The following is a 23351-nucleotide window of genomic DNA, read 5'->3' on the forward strand; positions in this document are numbered from 1 at the left end:
AGCTTCCCAGCCGTTTGGTGTTCTGTATGTAACACAGAAGAACTGGTGGGCTTTCAGAGTGCCTCAAAATTTAGAAATGCATCTCACTGGTTTTATACAGAGCTTTACATAGGTTAAGCCTTCAATAAATATATGTTTCTTGAATGAATGAGTTTTCAAATATCACAGATATTATTTTAGTTAATGGAATATGAAAGAATTATTTAGGCATAAAAACTATTCTGAAACAGATAATTTTAGAATAATTCACCAGGTATCATTCTAAAAGTGCCCCTGGCAATCAAAAGTAAGTGGATGAAATGTTTGGTTGAGAGATTAGTGGTGCCTCACTGTACCGGAAAGTTCTACCTGGAAGGAAACATGCTAAGCAGTGTTCACAACTTCCTGATAGTGTTTGAAACTAAGTTCCTCAGATTGACCAAAAGAGTCAAAGATTCCCTTTTCCTGCTACAGAGTAATGTGAACAACCAGGCACTACTACGTAGATAGTAAAAAAACAAACAACAAACAAAGATGCCAGTGAAATCTGATGAGGGGAGATGGAGCCAAAACATCTAGATCTGGATCAACAATTTCTTCAGCACTTCCTCAGGAGGGCTGACCCCACACACATATCTGTGAGCATGCCGCAGGTGGTGGTTTTGCCTGCTCCATTGTGCCCCAGGAGAACAGTGATCTGCCCTCGGTACAAGTTTATGGTCAGATCTTTGACTGCCATGTGTTCATCCTTTCCCTTGTAGAACACCTGTTGAAAAGCCAACTCTGACTGACAGTGTAATATGCACACGCATGTGGCATTTCTGAAGAACCTGTGACAGGCCGAGCACCCACACCAACTTCCTCCGAAAGTTCATCAGTGGGACTCCAAGTGGAAATCCATAAGGGAGCTCCTTCTTTCAGAGTTTAGCTGCCTGGAGCTACTGAGGACCATGATGGGGAGCAACACCAGGGGGGTTTCCCTGGCCTCTGGAGCCTGGTGGTAGAGCAGCTGAACCACAGAGGCCAGAGCTCAAGGACGAAGGGCTCTGAGCTTGAACGAGAACTTCTCTCTGCTTCTCGAGCCACACCTTGCTCTGCACTGCCTGGCTAATCCCCTGAGAAAGGGCACCCTGCCTCTTTTGTGGGCGGTGTTGATCTAGGGAGAGAACACCAGACAGTCTGTCCTGTTTTCTAAATCAAATGTCTCCAGTATTTTATTTTATTTTATTTATTTTTTTATTTTTTTTGCGGTACGCGGGCCTCTCACTGTTGCGGCCTCTCCCGTTGCGGAGCGCAGGCTCCGGACGCGCAGGCTCAGCGGCCATGGCTCACGGGCCCAGCCGCTCTGGGGCATGTGGGATCTTCCCGGACCAGGGCACGAACCCGTGTCCCCTGCATTAGCAGGTGGACTCTCAACCACTGCGCCACCAGGGAAGCCCTCCAGTATTTTAAATACCATTTTTTTTTTCTTATTATACAAGTAATTCACATATGAGTATAAGGAAGAAAATAAAATCACCCACAATGCCACTTGCAGAGATACATCACACTTCATCACATTTCAGCTCTGTGCCATTCCTCACACATACCAGGCGCACTCCTTTTGAGAGGCTTCTATCTTTACTGTTTTCCCAGTCTTAGACTTGGTCTGTCTTGTTCATGCTGAATTCCTAGTGCCTGAAACTGTGCCTGATTTCTGTCCTGTCTAATTGCATCTGGGCTGGACTTGGGGTTTGGAGTGCAGACATTATAGTTGGGTGAGACTTAGACGTCACTTCTTCCCACCATTTATCTAACTGTGTTTGGAAGCAGGGTGCTGCGGAAAGGAATTTGGCACACTTCTCCTGCCCCCACATCCATCTGGTATGATTAATTTGAATCAAGTGTGATGGTCTTCTTCCCTAACTTCTCAGTCTCCCTTTTGCAGTTGAGGTGGACATGTGGCAGAATTCTGGGCAATAAGAATAAGGGGTGATCTACTGAAGGGCAGAAAAGAAGGAAGGAAGGAAGGGAGGGAGGGAGGAAGGAAGGAAAGAAGGAAGGAAGGAAGAAGTCCTCCCAAAAGAAAGCCCCTCGCTCTTATCTTTCCCTATAGATGAGCTACAGCAGCCATCTTGCAACCGGGAAATGACAAGCACGCAGATGAGAGCTATATGCTTCCACTGGCCCAGGGAAAATAAATGAAAGCAAGTGAGCAGAAAGAGCAGGGGTCTGGGACAGCTTTGCTGAGCAGCTGAAATCATGCCAGAACCATGTGCCTGCAGACTGCTTGTTATGTGAAAAGAGGAAACGAAATCCCTGCTTATTGAAGCTACAATAAATTGGGTGAAGACTGGAGCATTCCAAGCTGCTACCACAGTATGTAAAGGAGCTGGGATGATCCCCCATGCTGTGGAGCCCCTGGGCCAGCATGTGATGCACTTGATCCCATAGGCCAAGGAAGGCAACACAAAGTATTGAGCTAGCACCTTGACTGTGACCTTGTATCAGTCATACAGAGGACACTGCCTCTCCTTAAGCTCATCATATTTGAAGAATGGAAGATTCCAAACAAAAAAATAATGCTCTGGAGGACACACCAGGGTACAGAGCTTATATCCAGTCATCCTGTCAGGGGAGTCCTTAGTCAATGCAGGACTCAGCAGACACTGGTGAAAGAACAAACACTTCTGCATCTGGAAGCCAGCAGTGAAATCTGGTTTACTATTTGATTTGGTTATGTAAAAACACTGGTGGATCAAAGTCAGCCATCAAATGACTGAGTTCCAGGGTGTCCCCAACAAGAGGTGTTTGGCTTTTGCAAGACTGTTTCAAGAAAGATCATCTAGATCCTCCATCCAGTCACTTAACTTTATGACAGAAAACAGGATATTTTACATTATACTCCTAATTTTGAGGATAACATTACAGAAGGGAATTAAAAATCTATCACAAAATGTACCTTGTAACCACTGGCAGAATAAAACAGAAGCCTCTATGCACTATTTCTCAAGTCCTTGGAAGAAGATTTGTGAGCTGATACCTTGTATAGATGTTGGATTTCAATTCCTTTTATCAAATCAGTAGGCTCTTCCTGAATGAACTTGCTTTTCAGAGCTTTCTGAGGATCCCCCAACTCCAGCACTGAATTCGTAAAGGATATAGGTTCTCCACACCAGTAGGAGGGCTAGAGAGGAAGTCAACTTACATTAATACATGTAGGTGAACTGGCTCTCTTCTTCTGGAAGATAAATATTTTGGTAAATTAAATTCTCACACTTCCCTCCCCCAACCCCCACCCCAGCCTCACCCACCGGAGCTTCCTGGTATCGAACACTTAATGGTGCCTGAAGAAGTCAAGAATTTGCTCACAGACTTACTACTAATAAACTGCATTTCAACCTACAACCGTCTGGAGGATGGAGCTAAAAATGATGCCTCATATCCACACTCCTGGTGTACTGGGGAAGCTGTTGTGTTGGCAATCAGCACCCCTGTGGGCTGAGGCCTGGAGAAATACTGGCGTTAACAATCTACCCACTTCCCACAGACCAAGAAGGGCAAACATGGCAGCCTTTGCCGAGGCCTGAAGTGAGTACCTGTGCAATTCAGATGAGATCAGACTGAATCTGCAAGAGGACTGAATCAGGCATGATGGGTTCAACTTTGTAGGAAAATTTACTCACCATAGGACAGAAAAGATTTGGAGAGCTTCATGGGGTTGTCAACGAAAGCTGTGCCCCATGCCCGTGCCCCCAGGTCACAGAGGTCTCAAAGATCTTCAGGGCCTTGCCACCAGCCCAAAGAGGAAAGAGGCCAAGGAGTCCTGAGGGCTCTAGCTTGTTGGGGTGGCATTCTGTGAGAGAATGCAGGGCCTGCCACTCAAGTGGGCACATGTGAGACAGCCACAGGCACTCTTAAGGGGACTCTGCACAGGGTATCAGCAGTGGGGCAAGAGTCAGACTCATTAATTATGCTCCCTTGGCAACCACAAGTTGATAGGTTTGGGGTGAATCCAGGTTAGAGAACTGCACTTAGATTTCCAGGAGTTTGAGGTTGTAACCAACACCACAAAGAGGGATAGGAATATTGATGACGAGCTATAAAAATTCTAATGTCAATCTATAAAAGAGCAGCATCGGTACTCACCATGAGAAAGAAGTACCAAGGTTTGGGTGTACCATACAGCCCCTGGGAAGACAGACTCCACATACCAGGCCACCAAGCCATTTAAGAGTCCAGCAGTAGCATCAGCAGCACCTGAGTGAAGTTAAACTCTCCTCCTATACTGCCCATGTTCCTCCATTGGATGCCTGTGCCTATTCCAAAGGAAGGAAAACAGTCACCACATCGAAGACAGAGAAGAGTTACCAGAACTTTCCAATCAAACAGTTGGAGAACAAGCCAATGAGAAGACTGGAGTATTCATGTCTGGGGTATTAAGGGACAAAAGTTAGGCACAGGAAAAGAAAAGCTAGCTGTTGGTTTCTCAAAGAAGGTAAAACTTTTTTTTGTTTTTTGGTTTTTTTGACCATGCCACACAGCTTGTGGGATATTAGTTCCCCAACCAGGGACTGAACTTGGGCCCAGCCGTGAAAGCACTGAGTCCTAACCACTGGGCTGACAGGGAATTCCCAATAAAACATTCTTATTATTGCCAAAATGATTCTTTGGCACCAAGAAGTGGAAATTTGGTCATCTGAGACACATCTTCACACTCTTGCACATGCTGTCAGGTAAGCCCTTCCTACTCCTCCCCACCTTCTTTGCTTGGTTAATTCTTACTTGGTAGGTCAGCACAGGTATCTCCTTCCCCAGCAAGCATGTATACTCACTCTCTTGGGTTATATGTCTAACCCACGTGCATCTGGGGCACCCTGCGCTAATTGTGAGGATTGAAGGTCTCACTCCGCACTGTGAAACTGCTCACTTATTGCCAACCCCAGCTTGGGGCCAGGGACTGTCAGCTTATCTCAGTATCTCCAACATCTGACCCAGGACCTCATATGCAGCAGCTGCTCAATACATACATATGCCATGAAGAAAGGAGTGCTGAGGATGGGCTTGGGACCAATTCCTGGGTGAGTATAAAGATAAGTATCCTTTGTGATGCCAAGTGTCTAATCTGAATGCAAGCTGACTAAGCTTCTCATGTAAAGCATCCAAGATACCCTGCATCTGTTGCCACACGGCAGGATTGAGGAGGTGGTAACTAGCAACACCAGAGGAGACATTCAAATACTGATGAGCAGACAGATGGGCTAGAACGGTGCTCCTCAAACTTTCCCGTGCTTACTAATCACGTGGGGATTTTGTTCTGATTAAGTGCGTCTGGATGGGCCTGGGAGTCTGCATTCCTAACAAGCTCTCTGAGGGTTCTGATGCTGCTGGTGCACAGGCCACGCTGTGAGGGGCGAGGGGCCAGGAAACCTCTGATGCCCTTCCTGAGATGAGATTCTATGACTTGTGTCTGTCTTTGTGCCAATCGAGAGCCTTGCCTTTCACCATGGCTTACAGACAGGTCTCGCAAACCTCAGCTGCCATAAACAGTCAGCACACTTAGTTTGTGAACGCCAGGTGCATCCTTGTTCAGTGTAAGTCTGCAGTGTCCGAAAAGAAGAAAGAGACAAGGCTCCTTCCCTACCTCAGCAGACATTTGATTGCCAGTTAACTTTATTTATTTATTGGGAATATACATATCAAGTATATAAAATGGAGTTTAACAAGCAATTACACAGGAAGTACTTTGTACAACTACCACCCAAATCAATAACCCCCAAAACCCCAAATGTGCACACCCCCTTTACAACTTCACCATCATCTTTGTCTGTAGGCAGCATCTAGTTCGGTTTTGCCTTTTTATCTAAACTGACTCTTTTTAATTGGTACGTTTAGATTATTCACATTTAATGTGATTATTGGTTGGATTAAAATCTACCACTTTGCCAGCTCTTTTCTATTTGGTCCAAACTTTTCTTTGTTTCTTTTTTCCTCTTTTTGTTGCATTAATGGGGACTTTTTTTTAATCATTCCATTTTATTTCTACTATCGATTTATTACTTATACCTCTAAAAATTTTTTTAGTGTTGTTCTAGGGTTTAAAATCATCTTTAGTCTATCTTCAAATAATATTATACTACTTCATGTGTAGCATAAGGATCTTACAACAATTTCCAGTTTCCAGTTCTTCCCTCCCACCCTTTGCTACTGTTGTCATACATTTCATTTTCACATAAGCTATAAACACAATACATTGTTACCACTTTTGCTTTAGACAGTTCTCTTTTAGAGCCAGAAACCTCCACAAAAGACAAAATAAATTGTATCTTCCATTTTCAGTGCTCTTAATTTCTTTGTGCAGATCCAAGCTTCTGTCTGATATGATACTGTTTTTGCTTGAAGAACTCAACATTTCTCGTCATGTCTCCCAGCAATTGATTCTGTCACTTTGGTTTGAGAGAGTCTTCATTTCTCCCTAATTTTCCCCTGGATATAGAACACTGAGTTGACAAGGTTTTTCTTTCAGTACTTTCTTTAAATATGTCACTTCATTTTCTTCTAGCTTGCATATGTTTATTGGCTATTTGGAAATGTCTTTTCATGAAGTACCTATTTTTGCCTGTTTTTTTCTTTACTATAAAGTATGATATATAATTGATTTTATGAATTCTTTAAATATTCTGGATACAAGTCTTTTGCAGGTTAAATGTATCGAGCATCCTCTCCCACTCTGTAGCTTCTCCTTTCATTCTCTTCATGGTGTCTTAATTTTAATGTCATTATTTATCAGTCTTTTCCTGATGGTTAGTTATTTTTGTGTCTTGTTTAAGAAATCTTTCCTACTTCAAGTACATGAATGTACTCTCCTATATCATCTCCAAAAAAGTTTATCGTTTTTTTTTTTAAAGACACCAATTGTACTTAATATTTGTTACTTTTTTAAAAAATTTATTTATTTTTGGCTGTGTTGGGTCTTCGTTTCTGTGCAAGGGCTTTCTCTAGTTGTGGCAAGCGGGGGCCACTCTTCATCGCGGTGCGAGGGCCTCTCATTATCGCGGCCTCTCTTGTTGCGGAGCACAGGCTCCAGACGCGCAGGCTCAGTAGTTGTGGCTCACGGGCCTAGTTGCTCCGTGGCATGTGGGACCTTCCAGGGCTCGAACCCGTGTCCCCTGCATTAGCAGGCAGATTCTCAACCACTGCGCCACCAGGGAAGCCCCACTTTATAGTTTTTTTACATTGGAATTGATATCTGCATATGGTGTGAATTCAAAGTCCAATTTCAATTTTTTCCATAAGGTTCTTTAGTTGCTCCAGCACCATTTATTAAATGCCACTGCTCTGAAGTATCATCTCTGATATTTAACAATGCATTTATCTCTCCCTTCTTTTCTGTTCTATTAGTCTATTTGTCAACCATAATCTTAATTACCATTGCTTTATGATAAATCATGAAATCCGGTAAAACAAGTTTCGCTGTTTTGTTCTTCCTCAAGAGTTCTTGGCTATTCTTGGTCCTTTATACTCCCATGTACATTTGAGAATCAGCTCATCGAGTTCTATTTAAAAAACAAAACAAAACAAAAGTACTGCTGGAGTTTGGATTGGGTAGGAGTTAGCTGTTACTTCTTTCCACAATTTATTTATTTGTGTTTGAGAGCAGGTTGCTGCTGAAAGGAATCTGGCAAAGTTCACCTGCCCTCACATCTCTTTGATCATGATTGTTCTTCCCTGACTTCTCATCCCCCTTTGCAGTAGAAGAGGTCATGTGACATAATTCCTCTCCCACACCACTTCTTTTTGACTCAACCAATCTTTTGATTATTCCATTTTCTCTCTATTAAGTTTGAAAGTTATACATTGTTCCTAGCCTTTTCCTGGTTGGCTCAGTAGTGAATTACCTGGTACATTGCTGCAAAGTCTAAAGTTAATCAATATCTTTACTCCCCTTCCAAAAAGTATTTACCCCCACTAATTTCTGACTTTATCTCCTCAAAAACCCTTTTATGTATTTTAATTCTATCTTTTTTAAAAAATCCTAAAGACATCATCATTATCATCATCATTATTATTGTATACAACGTATAAAGCCACTATCTTCAGGCTCCCACTCTTGGCTCCTTTGAAAAGCAATGTCTTTTTTTTTCCCCTCCAGCTACTTTTAAGATTTTTCTCTTGACCTCTGGTGTGCTCAATTTTATGTTGGTATGTCTAATGTAGATTTCTTATTGTAATCTTGTTTGGGATTTGCTGGTCTTCCTGAAATCCAGTTTTGGAACAGGTTTGGCCACCATCTTTTCAAATGTATTTCTCTGCCCTATTCTCTCTTTTCCTACTGGAACTCTTTTGCTCAGAGGTCATTTACTAACAAGAAAACTTTGGGGTTCCATTCGGATGGATTTTCAAGGCAAGGGAGCTAAACGACAAGGCCCAGCGTCCCGCCCAGGTGGAGAGCAAAATAGGAGACCTCTCTCACATTAATAGGGGTCCCAGAGATAAATTCAATAGTCACAGGTTGGGTTCCTTGTGACACAGACCCTGAAATGGAGTTTAGTATGCAAGATGTTTATTAAGGAATACCCTTGAGATCAATACCTGTGGAAGGGAAGAGATTGAAACAAGATTAGTCAGGGCTACAAGACAGCACTGACAAGCTTGAGGAGCTGAGATAAAAAGGCCCATCTGAGCATCTATAATAACCCATCCACTAAGTTTTTTATTAGTTATAAAAAGATATTTGGGTATTAATAAGATGACATCTCTGTATTGTTTCTCAACTGGTTCAGAAACTAAGGAGGGGAGAAGGGTGCTATTTACTGGGCCTCTTAAAAACTAAAATCAATCTAGTAAATAATAAATTAACAAATCAATAAATGGAAATTTCAAGTGACAAACCCAGTTGCTCCACAAGCATGCAGGTTCTGATTCTAAGAGGGCAAAATGTTTCTGCCATACAACCAGAGGCCTGATTCATGTTGTATATAGTGATTCCTGCTCAAGATTAAAACCGAAAGCACTGCACTAGACTTACTGAGAAAATGTACAGAGTAATTTTTTTTTTTTTTCCTGCGGTACGCAGGCCTCTCACTGTTGTGGCCTCTCCCATCGCGGAGTACAGGCTCCAGACGCGCAGGCTCAGCGGCCATGGCTCACGGGCCTAGCCGTTCTGCGGCATGTGGGATCTTCCCAGACTGGGGCACGAACCGGCGTCCCCTGCATCGGCAGTCAGACTCTCAACCACTGTGCCACCAGGGAAGCCCCATAGTAATTTTATTTATTCACTCACTAGAAGGCATGCTATCTGATTTGAGCAGATAGGTCAAATGAATAGGAAAGCCTAATCCAGTGAAAGTATGAGGATTCTAAATAAGAAATATTATCCTCGGATTTCTAACATTTCATCAATTATATTCTTAGAGATTCCTACCTGCTTATGATCATATGCATTTGTATTTCCTTCAGCTGTAACACTAGACACCATTTATGGGCTATCCTGTGTCTTTCAGGAATGAACACTGAACATAACACACCGTTCATCCAGTCCAACCACCTACCTAAATTCCCTCAATTTCAACAGATAGGCTCCATAAAGCATCTACGTTCATTCACTAACATGTAAGGAATCAGATATACCATTTCAAATATACTTTTCCTCCATAAGTATTTGTAAATCATGGTCTCAACATTGCTTTGTTAAAGAAAACCACTCACTTTCAATAAATTCTGGTCAACTTAACATCACTTATTAAATTTTAAGCACCCTTAACCCATTTAGACCATCCAAACTTAATGAAGAAATTCATTGGTAGGTGATGCCTCTAACCAGGACATTGGAGATTATCCCAATTGCAGTAAGGGGACCCACAAACTCGACCCAACTTATAACTCCTATCCCTGTTATCTGCTGCTAAACCAAGCTTTATCATTTGGGACCTGGACTCTGGTGATAAAAGCTAACATTGAGCAATGAAGGCACTTGTTAGAGTGTTCAGAGCAGATTATCTTAGTACCACTGAAATGGGAAACTGTTCCATTCAGAAGTACTGTAACCCCACAGACCTCAGGGTCCTACATTTTATTTATTTACTTGTTTGTTTGTTTATGGCTGTGTTGGGTCTTCGTTGCTGCGCATGGGCTTTCTCTAGTTGCGGCGAGCAAGGGCTACTCTTCATTGCAGTGTGCGGGCTTCTCATTCAGTGACTTCTCTTCTGGCAGAGCACGGGCTCTAGGCATGTGGGCTTCAGTAGTTGTGGCATGTGGGCTCAGTAGTTGTGGCTCACGGGCTCAGTAGTTGTGGTGCAGGGGCTTAGTTGCTCCGTGGCATGTGGGATCTTCCCAGACCAGGGCTTGATCCTGTGTCCCCTGCCTTGGTGGTGGATTCTTAACCACTGTGCCACCAGGGAAGTCCCAGCATCCTGCATTTTGATTGACATGTTGGCTGCAATCTTCTGCAATGACTGTAGATGTTGTGGGGAATTCTTCAAACTCCAGAAACATGAGACAAATGAAAACTTCACATTGTACTTTCAACTCCAAAGTGTGGAAGTTGTAACATCTCTGATGGAAGGCCCCCTAGACCAACTTGTGAAAGAAGACTAACTCTGAAGCCTATGAGAATAAAATATGGTATCTGTAATAGCACTACATTATCTGTAAAGTTCTAAAGTGTTATTTGAACTTCTAATCATAAATCTATACATTTTAGATCTATACAACTATATAGGTGTATAATCATTTACATGCTTTAGTTTTTCTCCCAAACTACATTGTAAGCTGCATGGTGTAAACGTCATTCTACATTTCTTAAGTGTTTCTTACAGTACCTACCATAGATGTAAGTATACTGTAAATGCTCAGAACACTGAATAAAATGAGCCAGTTATGTTTATTTGGCAATGAAGGTCAACTCTGCCTGTCAGCAAATGGCAAAACATCAAGGCAGTTTACCTTGAGAAAGGTAAGGTTCACCTTTTGTCTTATATGTGGAGATTAATCGGACTCCCAGTGCCATGGCAACACTGGAGAGGAGACAAAAGGCAATCTTTTGGAAGTGACTCCTTTGGTTGTAGCTGAAAGCGAGGTACAGGTATGGGAGGTAGGTGAAGAAGAAGATGATGCCTCTGGAGGCAGTTGCAACATGAGCTGCAAATTCAGAGGGGAAAAATGAAGAGTTTCATCAATAATGCACCAAGAGGGACTTCCCTGGTGGCGCGGTGGTTAAGAGTCCACCTGCCAATGCAGGGGACACGGGTTCAGGCCCTGGTTTGGGAGGATCCCACATGCCGCAGAGCAACTAAGACTATGCACCACAACTGCTGAGCCTGTGCTCTACAGCCCGTGAGCCACAACTACTGAGCCCACGTGCCACAACTACTGAAGCCCACGTGCCTAGAGCCCGTGCTCTGCAACAAGAGAAGCCACAACAATGAGAAGCCCGCACACCACAACGAAGAGTAGCCCCCGCTCGCCGCAACTAGAGAAAGCCTGCATGCAGCAACAAAGACTCAACACAGCCAAAAATAAATAAATAAATAAATAAATTTTTTAAAATGCACAAAGAACCTATATGAGAAAACAATCTAAGAGAGAATGAATATATGTATATGTATAACTGCATCACTTTGCTGTACACCTGAAACTAACACAACATTGTAAATCAACTATACTCCAATAAAATGAAAATATTAAAAAAAGAATGTATATATACGTATAACTGAATCACTTTGCTGTACAGCATAAATTAATACAACATTGTAAATCAACTATATTTCAATAAAATAATTTTTTAAAAAAAATAAAAAAATAATGCACAAAGAAGTATAATGCAAGTCTCTTTTCCCTGCCATGGTAAGGAAAGCATCTCTGCATTTGTCTCAGCATTTCAGAAGGGAAGCAGTCTTTTAAGAAATTTTGATAGAAACCTTTTATACTTGCACTGTCACCATCAAAAGACTAAGAGGATTTGTTGCACTTAAGAAATTAATCAATCCTTACAAAAAAGCACAAACATTTAATTGCCTAAAACTTCCCCTAATACTGCATTAATAACATCTCCTACAATAAAAACCATCTTCTTCAAAGATAAGCGGTAGATTATATAGCATCTATGGAGCATTGCCTGGCACTGGGTAAGCACTTTATATACAGTATCTTATTTAATCTTCATAACCTCTCTGTTTTTCAGATGAAGAAACTGAGGCTTAGCCACATTAAATAAATTTGCTCAATGTCATGGAACTAGTAAATGATGGGTCAAGGATTCAAGGTTTCCCAGGCTCTAAGTATAGTGGCTCCAGATTTGGAGATAAACCAATCAAACTGAAGTCTGGGAGAAAAACGCAAAATAAATGCAAACATTTGCCTTCCAGGAAGTTAAGAGAATACAGATCGAAAATGTAAGGATTGCATATGTAACAGAAAGAGCCACAGTTAAGGCATCGGGCAGCCCTTCACTGACCCTGACTACATGAACTATGGCTGACCCTGGGTCTTCTATAACTTCTCTGACTTTGCTTCTTCTTTTGTAAAACGTGATAATAATTGCTAACATGTACTAAGTTCTTACTATATACCAAGTATTATTCTCAGCATTTTACATCCCATTTAATCCTCATAACTAAGTTATGAGATAAGTGCTATCATTTTCCAGTTTCACATAAGGGGAAATGGATACAGAATCTATTGACCTGCTCAAGGTCAGGATCCACACCGAGATATAAATACAGCACTCTGAGGCTGGAGCAAGAGCTTCTGACCTTGTTGTAACAAGTAAATCCTTCTTGTTTATCTACTTGATATACAGTAGTGTGTATCTCTCAATTCCATAGTCCAAATTTATTCTCTCCCCTTTCCCTTTGGTAACCATAAATTTGTTTTCTATGTCTGTGAGTCTGTTTCCATTTTGTAAATAAGTTCATTTGTATCATTTTTTTTAGATTCCACATGTAAGTGATACTATATGATATTTGTCTTTCTCTGTCTGACTTACTTCGCTTTGTATGATTATCTCTAGGTCTATCCATGTTGCTGCAAATGGCATTATTTCATTCTTTTTTATGTCTGAGTGATATTCCATTATATATACACTGCATCGTCTTTATCCATTCATCTGTTGATGGACACATGTTGCTTCCATGTCTTGGCCATTGCAAATAATGCTGCTATGGACATTGGGGGTGCATGTATCTTTTCGAATTATAGTTTTTGTCTTTTCCAGATATATGCCCAGGAGTGGGATTGCTGGATCATATGGTAATTCTATTTTTAGTTTTTTAAGGAGCCTCCAGACTGTTTTCCAAGGTGGTTGCACTAATTTACATTCCCACCAACAGGGGTTCCCTTTTCCCCATACCCTCTCCAGCATTTATTATTTCTAGACTTTTTGATAATGGCCATTCTGACCAATGTGAGGTGATACCTCATTGCAGTTTTGATTTGCATTTCTCTAATAATTAGCAATGTTGAGCATCTTTTCATATGCCCATTAGCCATTGGCTTTAGTTACCTTTACCAGGGGTCTTTATTTCTTCTTATGGCTTCGAGTTATTGTCTAGTGACTTTTCATTTCAGCCTGAAGAACTCCCTTTAGCAGGGAAAGGAAGGACTATTGGTAATAAACTCTCTCAGCTTTTGTTTATCCAAAAATGTCTTAATTTCTCCATCATTCTTGAGGGATAGTTTTGCCAGATAGAAAATTCTTGGTTAAAAGTTTTTTTTTCCTTTCAAGATTTAGAATGTCATCTCACTACCTTCTAGACTCCATGGTTTCTCTAGAGAAATCAGCTGTTAATCTTATTGAGTATGTAGGGAGTCTCTTCTCTCTTGCTGCTTTCAAAATGCTCTCTTTGTCTTTGAGTTTTGACAATTGGAATTTTAGACTTTTACTGGGGATCTCTTTGAGTTTATCTTGCTTGGAGTTAATTGAGCTTCTTGGGTTTGTAGATTCATGTATTTCATCAAATTAGGAGGCGTTTTCAGCCATTATTTCTTCAAATATTTTTTCTGCTTCTTTTCTCTCTCTCTTGTCATTCTGGGACTCCTATGATGTGTATGCTGGTGTTTGATGGTGTCCCACAGGTCTCTCAGGTTCTGTTCTAACAAAGAAAAGCCCAGGACTAGATGCCTTCTCTGGTGAATTCTATCAAACATTTAAAGATGAGTTAACACCAATCTTTCTCAAACTCTAGATATAAAGACCAATGGAATACATTGGAGAGCCCAGAAATAAACCCTCACAAATATAATTAACTTGGGTGCCAAGACTATTCAATGGACAGTCTTTCAACAAATGGTGCTGGGAAAACTGGATATCGCCATTCAGAAGAATGAAGTGGAAACCTTACCTTATACCATATGCAAAAATTAATTCAAAATGGATCAAAGATCTAAACATAAAGCTAAAAACCATAAAACTCTTAGAAGAAAACTTAGTGGAAAATCTTCATAACCTTGGATTTGGCAATAGTTTCTTACGTATGACACCAAAAACACAGACAACAAAAGAAAAAAATAGATAAATTGAACTTCAACAATTTAAAAGGTTTTATGCATCAAAAGACACTATCAGGGCTTCCCTGGTGGCACAGTGGTTGAGAGTCCGCCTGCTGATGCAGGGGACACGGGTTCGTGCCCCAGTCTGGGAAGATCCCACATGCCGCAGAGCGGCTAGGCCTGTGAGCCATGGCCACTCAGCCTGCGCATCCGGAGCCTGTGCTCCGCAACGGGAGAGGCCACAACAGTGAGAGGTCCGCGTACCACAAAAAAAAAAAAAAAAAAAAAAAGATACTATCAAGAGAGTAAAAAGACTACTCACACTACTCACAGAATGGAACAAAATATTTGCAAGCCATATACCTATTAAGGAATTGATATCCAAAATACATAAAGAATTCCTACAACTCAATGTCAAAAAAACAAACAATGCAAGTAAAACATGAGCAAAGGACTTGAATAGATATTTCTACAAAGAAATTGGAACCCTTGTGTATTGCTGACGGGAATGTAAAATGGTGCAGCTTCTGTGGAAAACAACAGTTGGATGATGCCTCAAAAAGTTAAACAGAATGACCATATGACTCAGCAATTACACTCCTTGGTGTATACCCAAAGGAACTGAAAACAGGGACTCAAACAGATACTTGTACATGAATGTTCATAACAGAATTATTCACAACAGTCAAAAGGTAGAAACAACCCAATGTTCATCAACAGATGAATAGATAAACAAAATGTGGGGAGTATTACTCAGCCATCATAAAGAATGAAGTGAGGAAGAAGTCCAAGTGGCTATCCCATTGTCCTGGTGCCATTTGTTGAAGAGACTATTCTTTCTTCATAGAATGGTCTGGGCATCCTTGTCAACAATCATTTGGTAATGAGATGTATGGGTTTCTAGACTCTCAATTCTATTCCATTGGTCTGTATGTCTATCTTTATGCAGGTACCACACTGTTTTGATCTCTATAGCTTGGAAGTAAGTTTGAAATCATGAAGTGTGAGTCCTCCAACTCTTTCCAAAATTGTTTTGGCATTTTGAGGCCCCTTGCAATTTCATATGAAATTTGTCTATTTCTGAGAAAAAGGCAGTTGGGATTTTAATAGAGATTGAATTGAATCTGTAGATCAATTTGGGGAGTATTGCTATCTTAATATTGTCTTCCAATCGATGAACATAGGATGTCTTTTCATCGATTTAAGACCTCTTTGATTTATTTTAGCAATGCTTTGTAGTTTTCAGTGTACAAGTATTTCATCTTAGTGGTCAGATGTATTCCTAGGTATTTTATTTTGGATGCTATTTTAAGTGGAGTGGGAATGAGGTGTGTTTTCTTCTGGCTCAACCTTACACTAAGAGTACAGGCATTTGGGATCCCAGCTCTATGGGGAGATGGTCTCCTGTGAGACGTCCCTCCTGAATGAGCCTTGACTTTTTCTTCTTTCCCTCTGTGCCTTACAAGGCTTGAAACTACATCTCAGTTCCCCCTCATATGATGCAGTTTTCATAAGAAGCAGTTTGAGGACTCCACTGACCTCTCTGGGTTCTTTCCTTCTTAAGAAAAATATCTAAGAATATGGAAATATTTTAACAATACAGTAAATAAAAAGTAGGTTACAAAGAGTTCATACAAAATGATCCTATTTTTGTTAGAAAAAGGGCAGGAAGGGTGTATGTGAGGTTTTAAACAGCACTTGTATCTGGGTGATAGAATTATGAGTAAATTTTCCTTTTATCCTATATATGGTTTTTTTTGTTGTTGTTGTTCTTTTGTTTCCTTAGCCTTATTTAGGTTTCTTTTTAAACACACACATATACATACACACATATTTGGTTAAATTGCACAAAATAGCATACATACAGGAAGGCATATGAAACACAAATGTTCAGTTTAATGAACAATTATAAAATTAAAATCTAAGTAATTACCCCTTGGATCAAGAAATAAAATATTTTTACCCAATGCTGTTTGTCTTGATGGTTCCTTACTGTCTATTTAGTTCTTTAATACTTTTAAGAACATATTTAAATATTTATCCAGCATCTGTTTTTCAGAAAGAGGGTTGGTCCAAATAACCTAGTCTGCCGTGTTACCAGAAGCAGAACAGCAATAATCTTTTTCCCAGAAATTCCCAGGAAAAAATCTAAGTGTTTCCTTGAGTCTTACTGAATTATGTGTCTTCCCTGGACGAATCCCTATAGCAAGGGGACTGCCAAGTGCAGACTGGTGTAGACAGAGGTTACATGACTCATCCTGAGCCCAGGGTGGAGTCATCATGGGCTCAGAGTGGGAGAGGGATCAGGCCTCCAGGGAGAAATAGGCTGTGCATATATCAAAAGGGTCGATAGATGCTGTGAAGAAAAAAACCCAGAAGTCTACCACAGTTTGGAAGGGATCGTCAAACTATTGTTTGTCCTTACTTCTAGGGTGGAGGATTTGCTTAGGGGAATGGCATGAAGAGGGGAGTTTAACTTTTATTATCTTTTTATACTGTTTGAAATTTTCAGTGCAAGGAGTTCTTGTATTTATTGTAAATTTTAAGATGCTTTAAAAAATTTTTTTAATTCCAGAAAAATACATCCCTAACAGTTAACAAAGAATTCTGGGAAGTGGGATTAGGGATGGGAACTTTAACTTTTTACATTAAACACTGCATTGTGTCATGTATCATTCTGTAATAAGGAGAGAGGGAGGAAAAGAAGGCATTAAACTGTTTGAGGACAAAAAGTGAGCAAGGAAGACTCCAATGGAAATGGCAGGGAGGTAAAAATAGATGAAGATTACAGTATCACAGCATTCAAAGCAGTAGAGAATTCCAAAGAGATGGATGAAAGCATCCCTGTCACAATGAGGACAAAGAAAAGAAGATGGGAAAGAAAGCACTGGATTTGGCAATTAGCAAGGCATCTTTCCCTTCCTGATGTCTGCAAATTCTAGTCCCTTCCAATCACTCTTCCAGAGAATAACCAGATAAACCTTTTTAAAACAAATTACATTGCAGCATAACCTGTCTTCTTAAAACCCCTTCAATGGCTCCTTCTGCATGTAGAAGAAAACCCTAACACTCTAACAAGGCCTGCAAAGCTCTGCATTATGTGGCTCCTACAGACATTTCAAACCTCATCTAACTCTCTCAACTTACTTCAGCTTCCCTTGATGACTTTCAGATCCTCAAACACCTCAGGGCCTGGCTACTCGCTGTGCCCCTGCCTGGATAGGCCCTGACTCCTGAAACACACCACCCTCCTATTTCCTATGGCTTGTTCTTTATCATCATGTTTTATCTAACTTATCACCTCACCACGGAGGAATTCTGGTTTTTTTTTCTTTTAATTTCGTAATCTCATACTTATGAAAGGTAACTGAATTAGAATAATATTTTAGAATACTAGGCAAACATAAAGCACAACTTTCAAAACAGTAGTTCCCACACATTATACCACTGAGGTCCTTTAAAAGAATTGTCTTCATTGAGTGGCACTCAATGCTGAGAGAGGAGAGCTCTTTCTTTCCATGTTCTACCTTATATATTATTAGAATACCTTATAAAAACATATATTACAATTATAGGAACTTTGAAAAGTTACTCCATATTTTGAAAAATTTTATCTACCTAACTGCATTCATTCAATAAATATGTATTGAGTACCTACTGTGTGCCAGGCACAGTGTATGAACAAAACACACATAGTCTTCTGCCTTCACGGAGGTGGAACCTAGCAGGGAAAGGCAGACAGTGCACAGGAAGCAGTGAGTGGCAATGTAATTAAACATTTATCAAAATGCTATGAACATATCCAATGGGATTCTGTGAGAGAGAAAAAGGCAGAGATGGGAAACCTAAAACCTACATTCCTAAGTGCCATTTTAGCTGAAACCTTAATGATAAAAAGGAGCAACCCACAGGAAGAGCAAAACATTTTGTCAGAAGGGAGGAAAGACTCACAGATTCCGGGAATTGAAAGGTGGCAACACCACCAGTATGGGAGCCCAAGGAAGAGAGGAAGCCAGCAAGACTGGGGAAGGGTCTGGTTGACTGCCAGTGCAACGGAAGTCACTGAAGGGGCTGAATCGGGAGACTGGCCAGATCCCACAGATCTTTTAAAGATCTTTTTGGCTCCACGTAGAGACTGGATGAGAATGGGACAAGAAGACGAGGAAAGAGACCAGTTAAAAGGCTAATTCAGAAACTCTGAATGTTTCCTGTCTTTTATTAGTCAGAGACATATTATGACTGCAAACCAGGATTAATATGAGATAACCAGTGTCGCTACAGTAAATTAAAAACAAATACTTAACATTTTAACTAGCCTTGAAGCCTTGTGACATAAATATACAAGTCTCTTGTGCATTGTGTGAAATAGTAACTATACCTTGTGAACTGGTTTCCCCCAACTACCACCTTTGCAGACTGTTCAGAATTCGGAGACCCCAGATTTGGAATCAGTATTGTAAGAACTCACAGGAAAAAACTTCAAACTATACTTTATAAAAATGTCCTCTCTATCCTTCCCGCATCTTTATGTCTAACCTTCAAACTCAACACCAAAGGTTTTTTCCACACTTTCAGTGATACTCTTCAAAGTTTCACTTTTGGAAGGGATATAAACTAGTTGAAATCTATTTTTCAGAGGATATTGAATGAAGAATTCTGGCAGTGAAGTGATATCAATTGCACAGTAGTTGACAGGAGGTCTATTTCCTGGCAAACTACCAAAATGAAGACACATTACAATTGCAGAAAATAGTAATGGCATCAAGATTTCAAGGACTGTTACCAGAGTCTTTGGTTTCTAAAATAAAAACAAAAGCCGTATGTTAATCCAAAATAGAACACAAGCATTAAATGGCTACGTGGCAAATGTTCTTCCATTAAGAATGTTTTCAATCAACTTTACTTCACTAAAATATATATTATATATATAAATAAAACAATGTGTTCATTTCTTCCAGCCTCCCTGTACAACACATGACAAAGAAAAAAACAATGAGAATTAGCTAGAAACATCTCCTTTTATTTTTTCTATAACAATGGCTAGAAATCAGTAACAATGATGCTACCTTCAATAATTAGGGCTAACAGAACTACTGTGAAAACATGGCTCATTTGCAGAAAAGGGCCCCTTTACAAGTAAAGTTCTTAATTTTTTCTTTACTCCATTATTAGAAACGAATTTAACTAAATCTTTCAGTTCCTCCCAAGGAGACTCACATTTTCCCTACAGATAACCATACCTACCTTTAAAATGAAATTCTTCCAGAGAAGAAGTTTTAAGTTCCTGAACATCGTCATTTTTCTAGCTGAAGAGGAGGGATCATCACTAGTTGGGAAACAAATGGGGCAAATATTATGCGTAACATAAAAATGTTGAATTACTCTTTCATCCTTGAAAAGCTTTCTTCTCTTAGGCTTTCAGAACATCGTTCTGGACTACTTTTCCTCCTTCCTTTCTAGCAGTTCCTTCTCTTTTTTGGTGACTCCTCCTCCCTTCCCCACCCTCTAAATATTAATGTGCTCCAGGGCTCCATCTGTGGACTCATCTCTTTTCCAGCGGCACTCACTCTGAAGGTGCTCTCACTCACTATTTTGGGTTTAAATCCATCTACATGATGACTTTTATACTTTTTTTTTTTGTGGTACGTGGGCCTCTCACTGTTGTGGCCTCTCCCATTGCGGAGCACAGGCTCTGGATGCACAGGCTCAGCGGCCATGGCTCATGGGCCCAGCCGCTCCGCGGCATGTGGGATCTTCCCGGACCGGGGCACGAACCCGTGTCCCCTGCATCGGCAGGCGAACTCTCAACCACTGCACCACCAGGGAAGCCCTACATGATGACTTTTAAATTTATATTTCCAGCCTTGACCTTGCCTCTAACTCTAGACCCAAATGCCCAATTGCCTGCTTGCCATCTCCACTTAACCCGTCAAAACGGGGCTACTCATATTTCTTCTAAAACAGATCATCCTACAGTCTTCCTCATCTCAATGAATGTCAGTTCCACTCTTTGAGTTACACAGGGTTACTGACTGTACTTAAAAAATATACCCAGAATTCAATCTCTTTTCACCACCCCTTCTCTTATCACCCTGGTCCAACACCACCTTATCTCTTGCCTGGATTTCTGCAAGAGCCTCCTCAGTGGTATCAATGTGTCTGCTCCTGCCACCCTGTGATCCATTCTCCCTGCAGTAGCAAGAGTGATCCTGTTCAAGTCGGGTCACACCCACTCCTTTGCTCAAAACTCTCTAATGGCTTGCATTTCGCTCCAAGAAAGAGCCTAGCCTTTATGATGAGCTACAAAGTTCTAGGGGATACACCCCGTTACCTCGCTCATCTCTTCTCACTTCATTTCCTGGTCTACTTTCCCTCCTTCTCCCGCTCCTGTATCACAGACCTAGAACAGAGAAACCACAGTTCTGCCTCAAACCTTTGCATTTGCTATTTCCTCTGCCCAGCACACACTTCCCTCATGTGTTGACATAGCTAGCTCTCCTACTTCTTTCAGATCTTTATTTAAAAGTCACTTTCTCAATGAGGCCTTTCCTGATCATCCTATATAAAATTTCAAAACCACTAAACATTTTGTATCAATCTTCCCTGTTATTTTTGCTTCTTAGCACTTTTAAACTATTTAACGTGGTATTTATTTAACATATTTATCGATTTAATATGATTTCCCTACTAGAATTCACATGCTCCATGAAGGCAGGGAATTTTTTTGTCTTTTTTTTTTTCTTCACCATTGAATCCACAGACACAAGAGTAGGGCCAGTATGTGGTAGTCATTCAGCAATACTGAATTAATTAATTAATTAATTAAAGGGTAGGCAATTTTTGTAGGCATGTGGTTGGAACAGACGTGATTGTGAGGAAAGAAAAACACTTTGGATAGCACCAAGTTACTTCCCTTTTCAGTCTTTGTTTCCCAAGTATAACATATGCTTTAATTTTTAGATACTACCACAATGAGCTTTTCTTTTTCAGAAAAACATTTTTCCATTGAGGAAATATGCATACTTTTCCTCCAGTTAAAGTATCTCTGACATTGTGCATTAGAAATTAAAGAAACTGGCACTTCCCTGGAAGTCCAGTGGTTATGAATCCATGCTCCCAATGCAGGGGGCACAGGTTCGATCTCTGGTTGTGGAACTAAGATCTCGCATGCCGCACCACGCGGCCAAAAAAAAAAAAAGAAAGAAATTAAAGAAACAGCATTATGAATAGTACATGAAATATCACTGAATTGTACAATTTAAAATGGCTAATTATGTGTTATGTGAATTTCCCCTCGATGAACAAAAGTAGTGAATGTAGTGATACACTTATTTAGTCAGCTACTGCTGCCATAAACGTATATGGCAAACACCACACCAGAACTCAGTGGCCTACAACAACAGGCATTTATTTCCTGCTTATGGGTCTGCTGGAAAGTTGTGGCTGTACTGGCCTCCTGGGATTGCCTGGACTTATCTTCAGGCCTGTCATGGGCTCAATTGTTTCTCCCCCACCAAATTCACATGTTGAAGTCCTAACCCTCAGTACCTCAGAATGTGACTGCATTTGGAGTTAGGGCCTTTAAAGAGGTGATTCAGTTTAAATGAGGTTGTTAGGGTGGGCCCTAATCCAATCTGACTGGTGTTCTTAGAAGAGGAGGAAATCTGGATGCACAAAGAGGAGCCAGGGATGCATGGGCACAGAGGAAAGACCATGTGAGGACACAGCAAGAAGACAGCCACCTGCAAGTCGAAGAGAAAAGTCTCAGAAGAGCGCAAACCTGCTGACACCTAGATCTTGGACTTCTAGGCTCCAAAACTGTGAGAAAATAAATTTCTGTTCTTTAAGTCACCTTATCTGTGGTATTGTGTTATAGCAGCCCTAGCAAACTAATACAGATTTGCTCTATGTGTCTCCTCAGACCAGCTTCCAGCTGGAGCATGTTGTTCTAATAGCAAGAGGCCAAGCCAAACCACACAGATATGCTGAAAGCTTCTGCTCATACAACACTTGCTAAGCATTCCACTGGCCAGAGCAAACCCCACAGCCAAGCCTGGTATTAGCACAACAGCGAAAGAAACTCTGACTACTCTAGTGGGGGGCACTGCAGCATCACATGGTAAAGGGCACAGATGTAAAATTTCATACAAGGAAAGAGTGAAGAACCAGGAACAATATCCACCTACCAAAACATTCAGGGCTTCCCTGGTGGCGCAGTGGTTGAGAGTCTGCCTGCCGATGCAGGGGACACAGGTTCGTGCCCCGGTCCGGGAAGATCCCACATGCCGCGGAGGGGCTAGGCCCGTGAGCCATGGCTGCTGAGCCTGTGCGTTTGGAGCCTGTGCTCCGCAATGGGAGAGGCCACAACAGTGAGAGGCCCGCGTACCGCAAAAAAAAAAAAAAAAAAAGAATCCCAAAACATTCAGCATTTAATTCTTTAAAAGTTGGCGTTAGAATTTGACAACCCTAACCCTCACCATGTAGATGAGGAAGTATTTTGGCTCATTACTGGTGCAACACAAATAAAAAGTAACAGCCAGGGACAATGAGAATACACGGTTTTCTCCAACCACATTTACAGTTCAATGGACAGGAAAAAAATAAGAGCAGGTAGAGGTTTTCATATCTTTTTAAAGTTTGTGATAATACAGGTAGACTGTTTCTTTTAAAAGAACGTTTATTGGGCTTCCCTGGTGGCGCAGTGGTTAAGAATCCACCTGTCAATTCAGGGGACACAGGTTCGAGCCCTGGTCCAGGAAGATCCCACATGCCACGGAGCAACTAAGCCTGTGCGCCACAACTACTGAGCCTGTGCTCTAGAGCCCATGTGCCACAACTACTGAAGCCCGCACACCTAGAGCCCATGCTCTGCAACAAACAGAAGTCACCGCAATGAGAAGCCCGCA

The 23351-nt window shown here is 41.0% G+C and overlaps 1 protein-coding gene across 1 annotated transcript in view; it reads right to left on the reverse strand.

The window, feature by feature from the left end:
* The window catches only part of LOC115848124 (ATP-binding cassette sub-family A member 17-like), a 65376-nt gene extending 43802 nt beyond the window's left edge, over nt 1–21574 (reverse strand). The window contains 6 exon segments of the mRNA XM_070043719.1: nt 3002–3145; nt 4108–4277; nt 18104–18166; nt 18397–18580; nt 19690–19771; nt 20777–21574. Of these exon segments, the coding sequence (XP_069899820.1) occupies nt 3002–3145; nt 4108–4188 (225 nt within the window). The 5' untranslated portion in view covers nt 4189–4277; nt 18104–18166; nt 18397–18580; nt 19690–19771; nt 20777–21574.
* Between the last annotated feature and the right edge of the window lie 1777 nt (nt 21575–23351).

The sequence above is a fragment of the Globicephala melas genome, chromosome 15 (assembly GCF_963455315.2).
Source record: "Globicephala melas chromosome 15, mGloMel1.2, whole genome shotgun sequence".
Lineage (NCBI taxonomy): Eukaryota > Metazoa > Chordata > Mammalia > Artiodactyla > Delphinidae > Globicephala > Globicephala melas.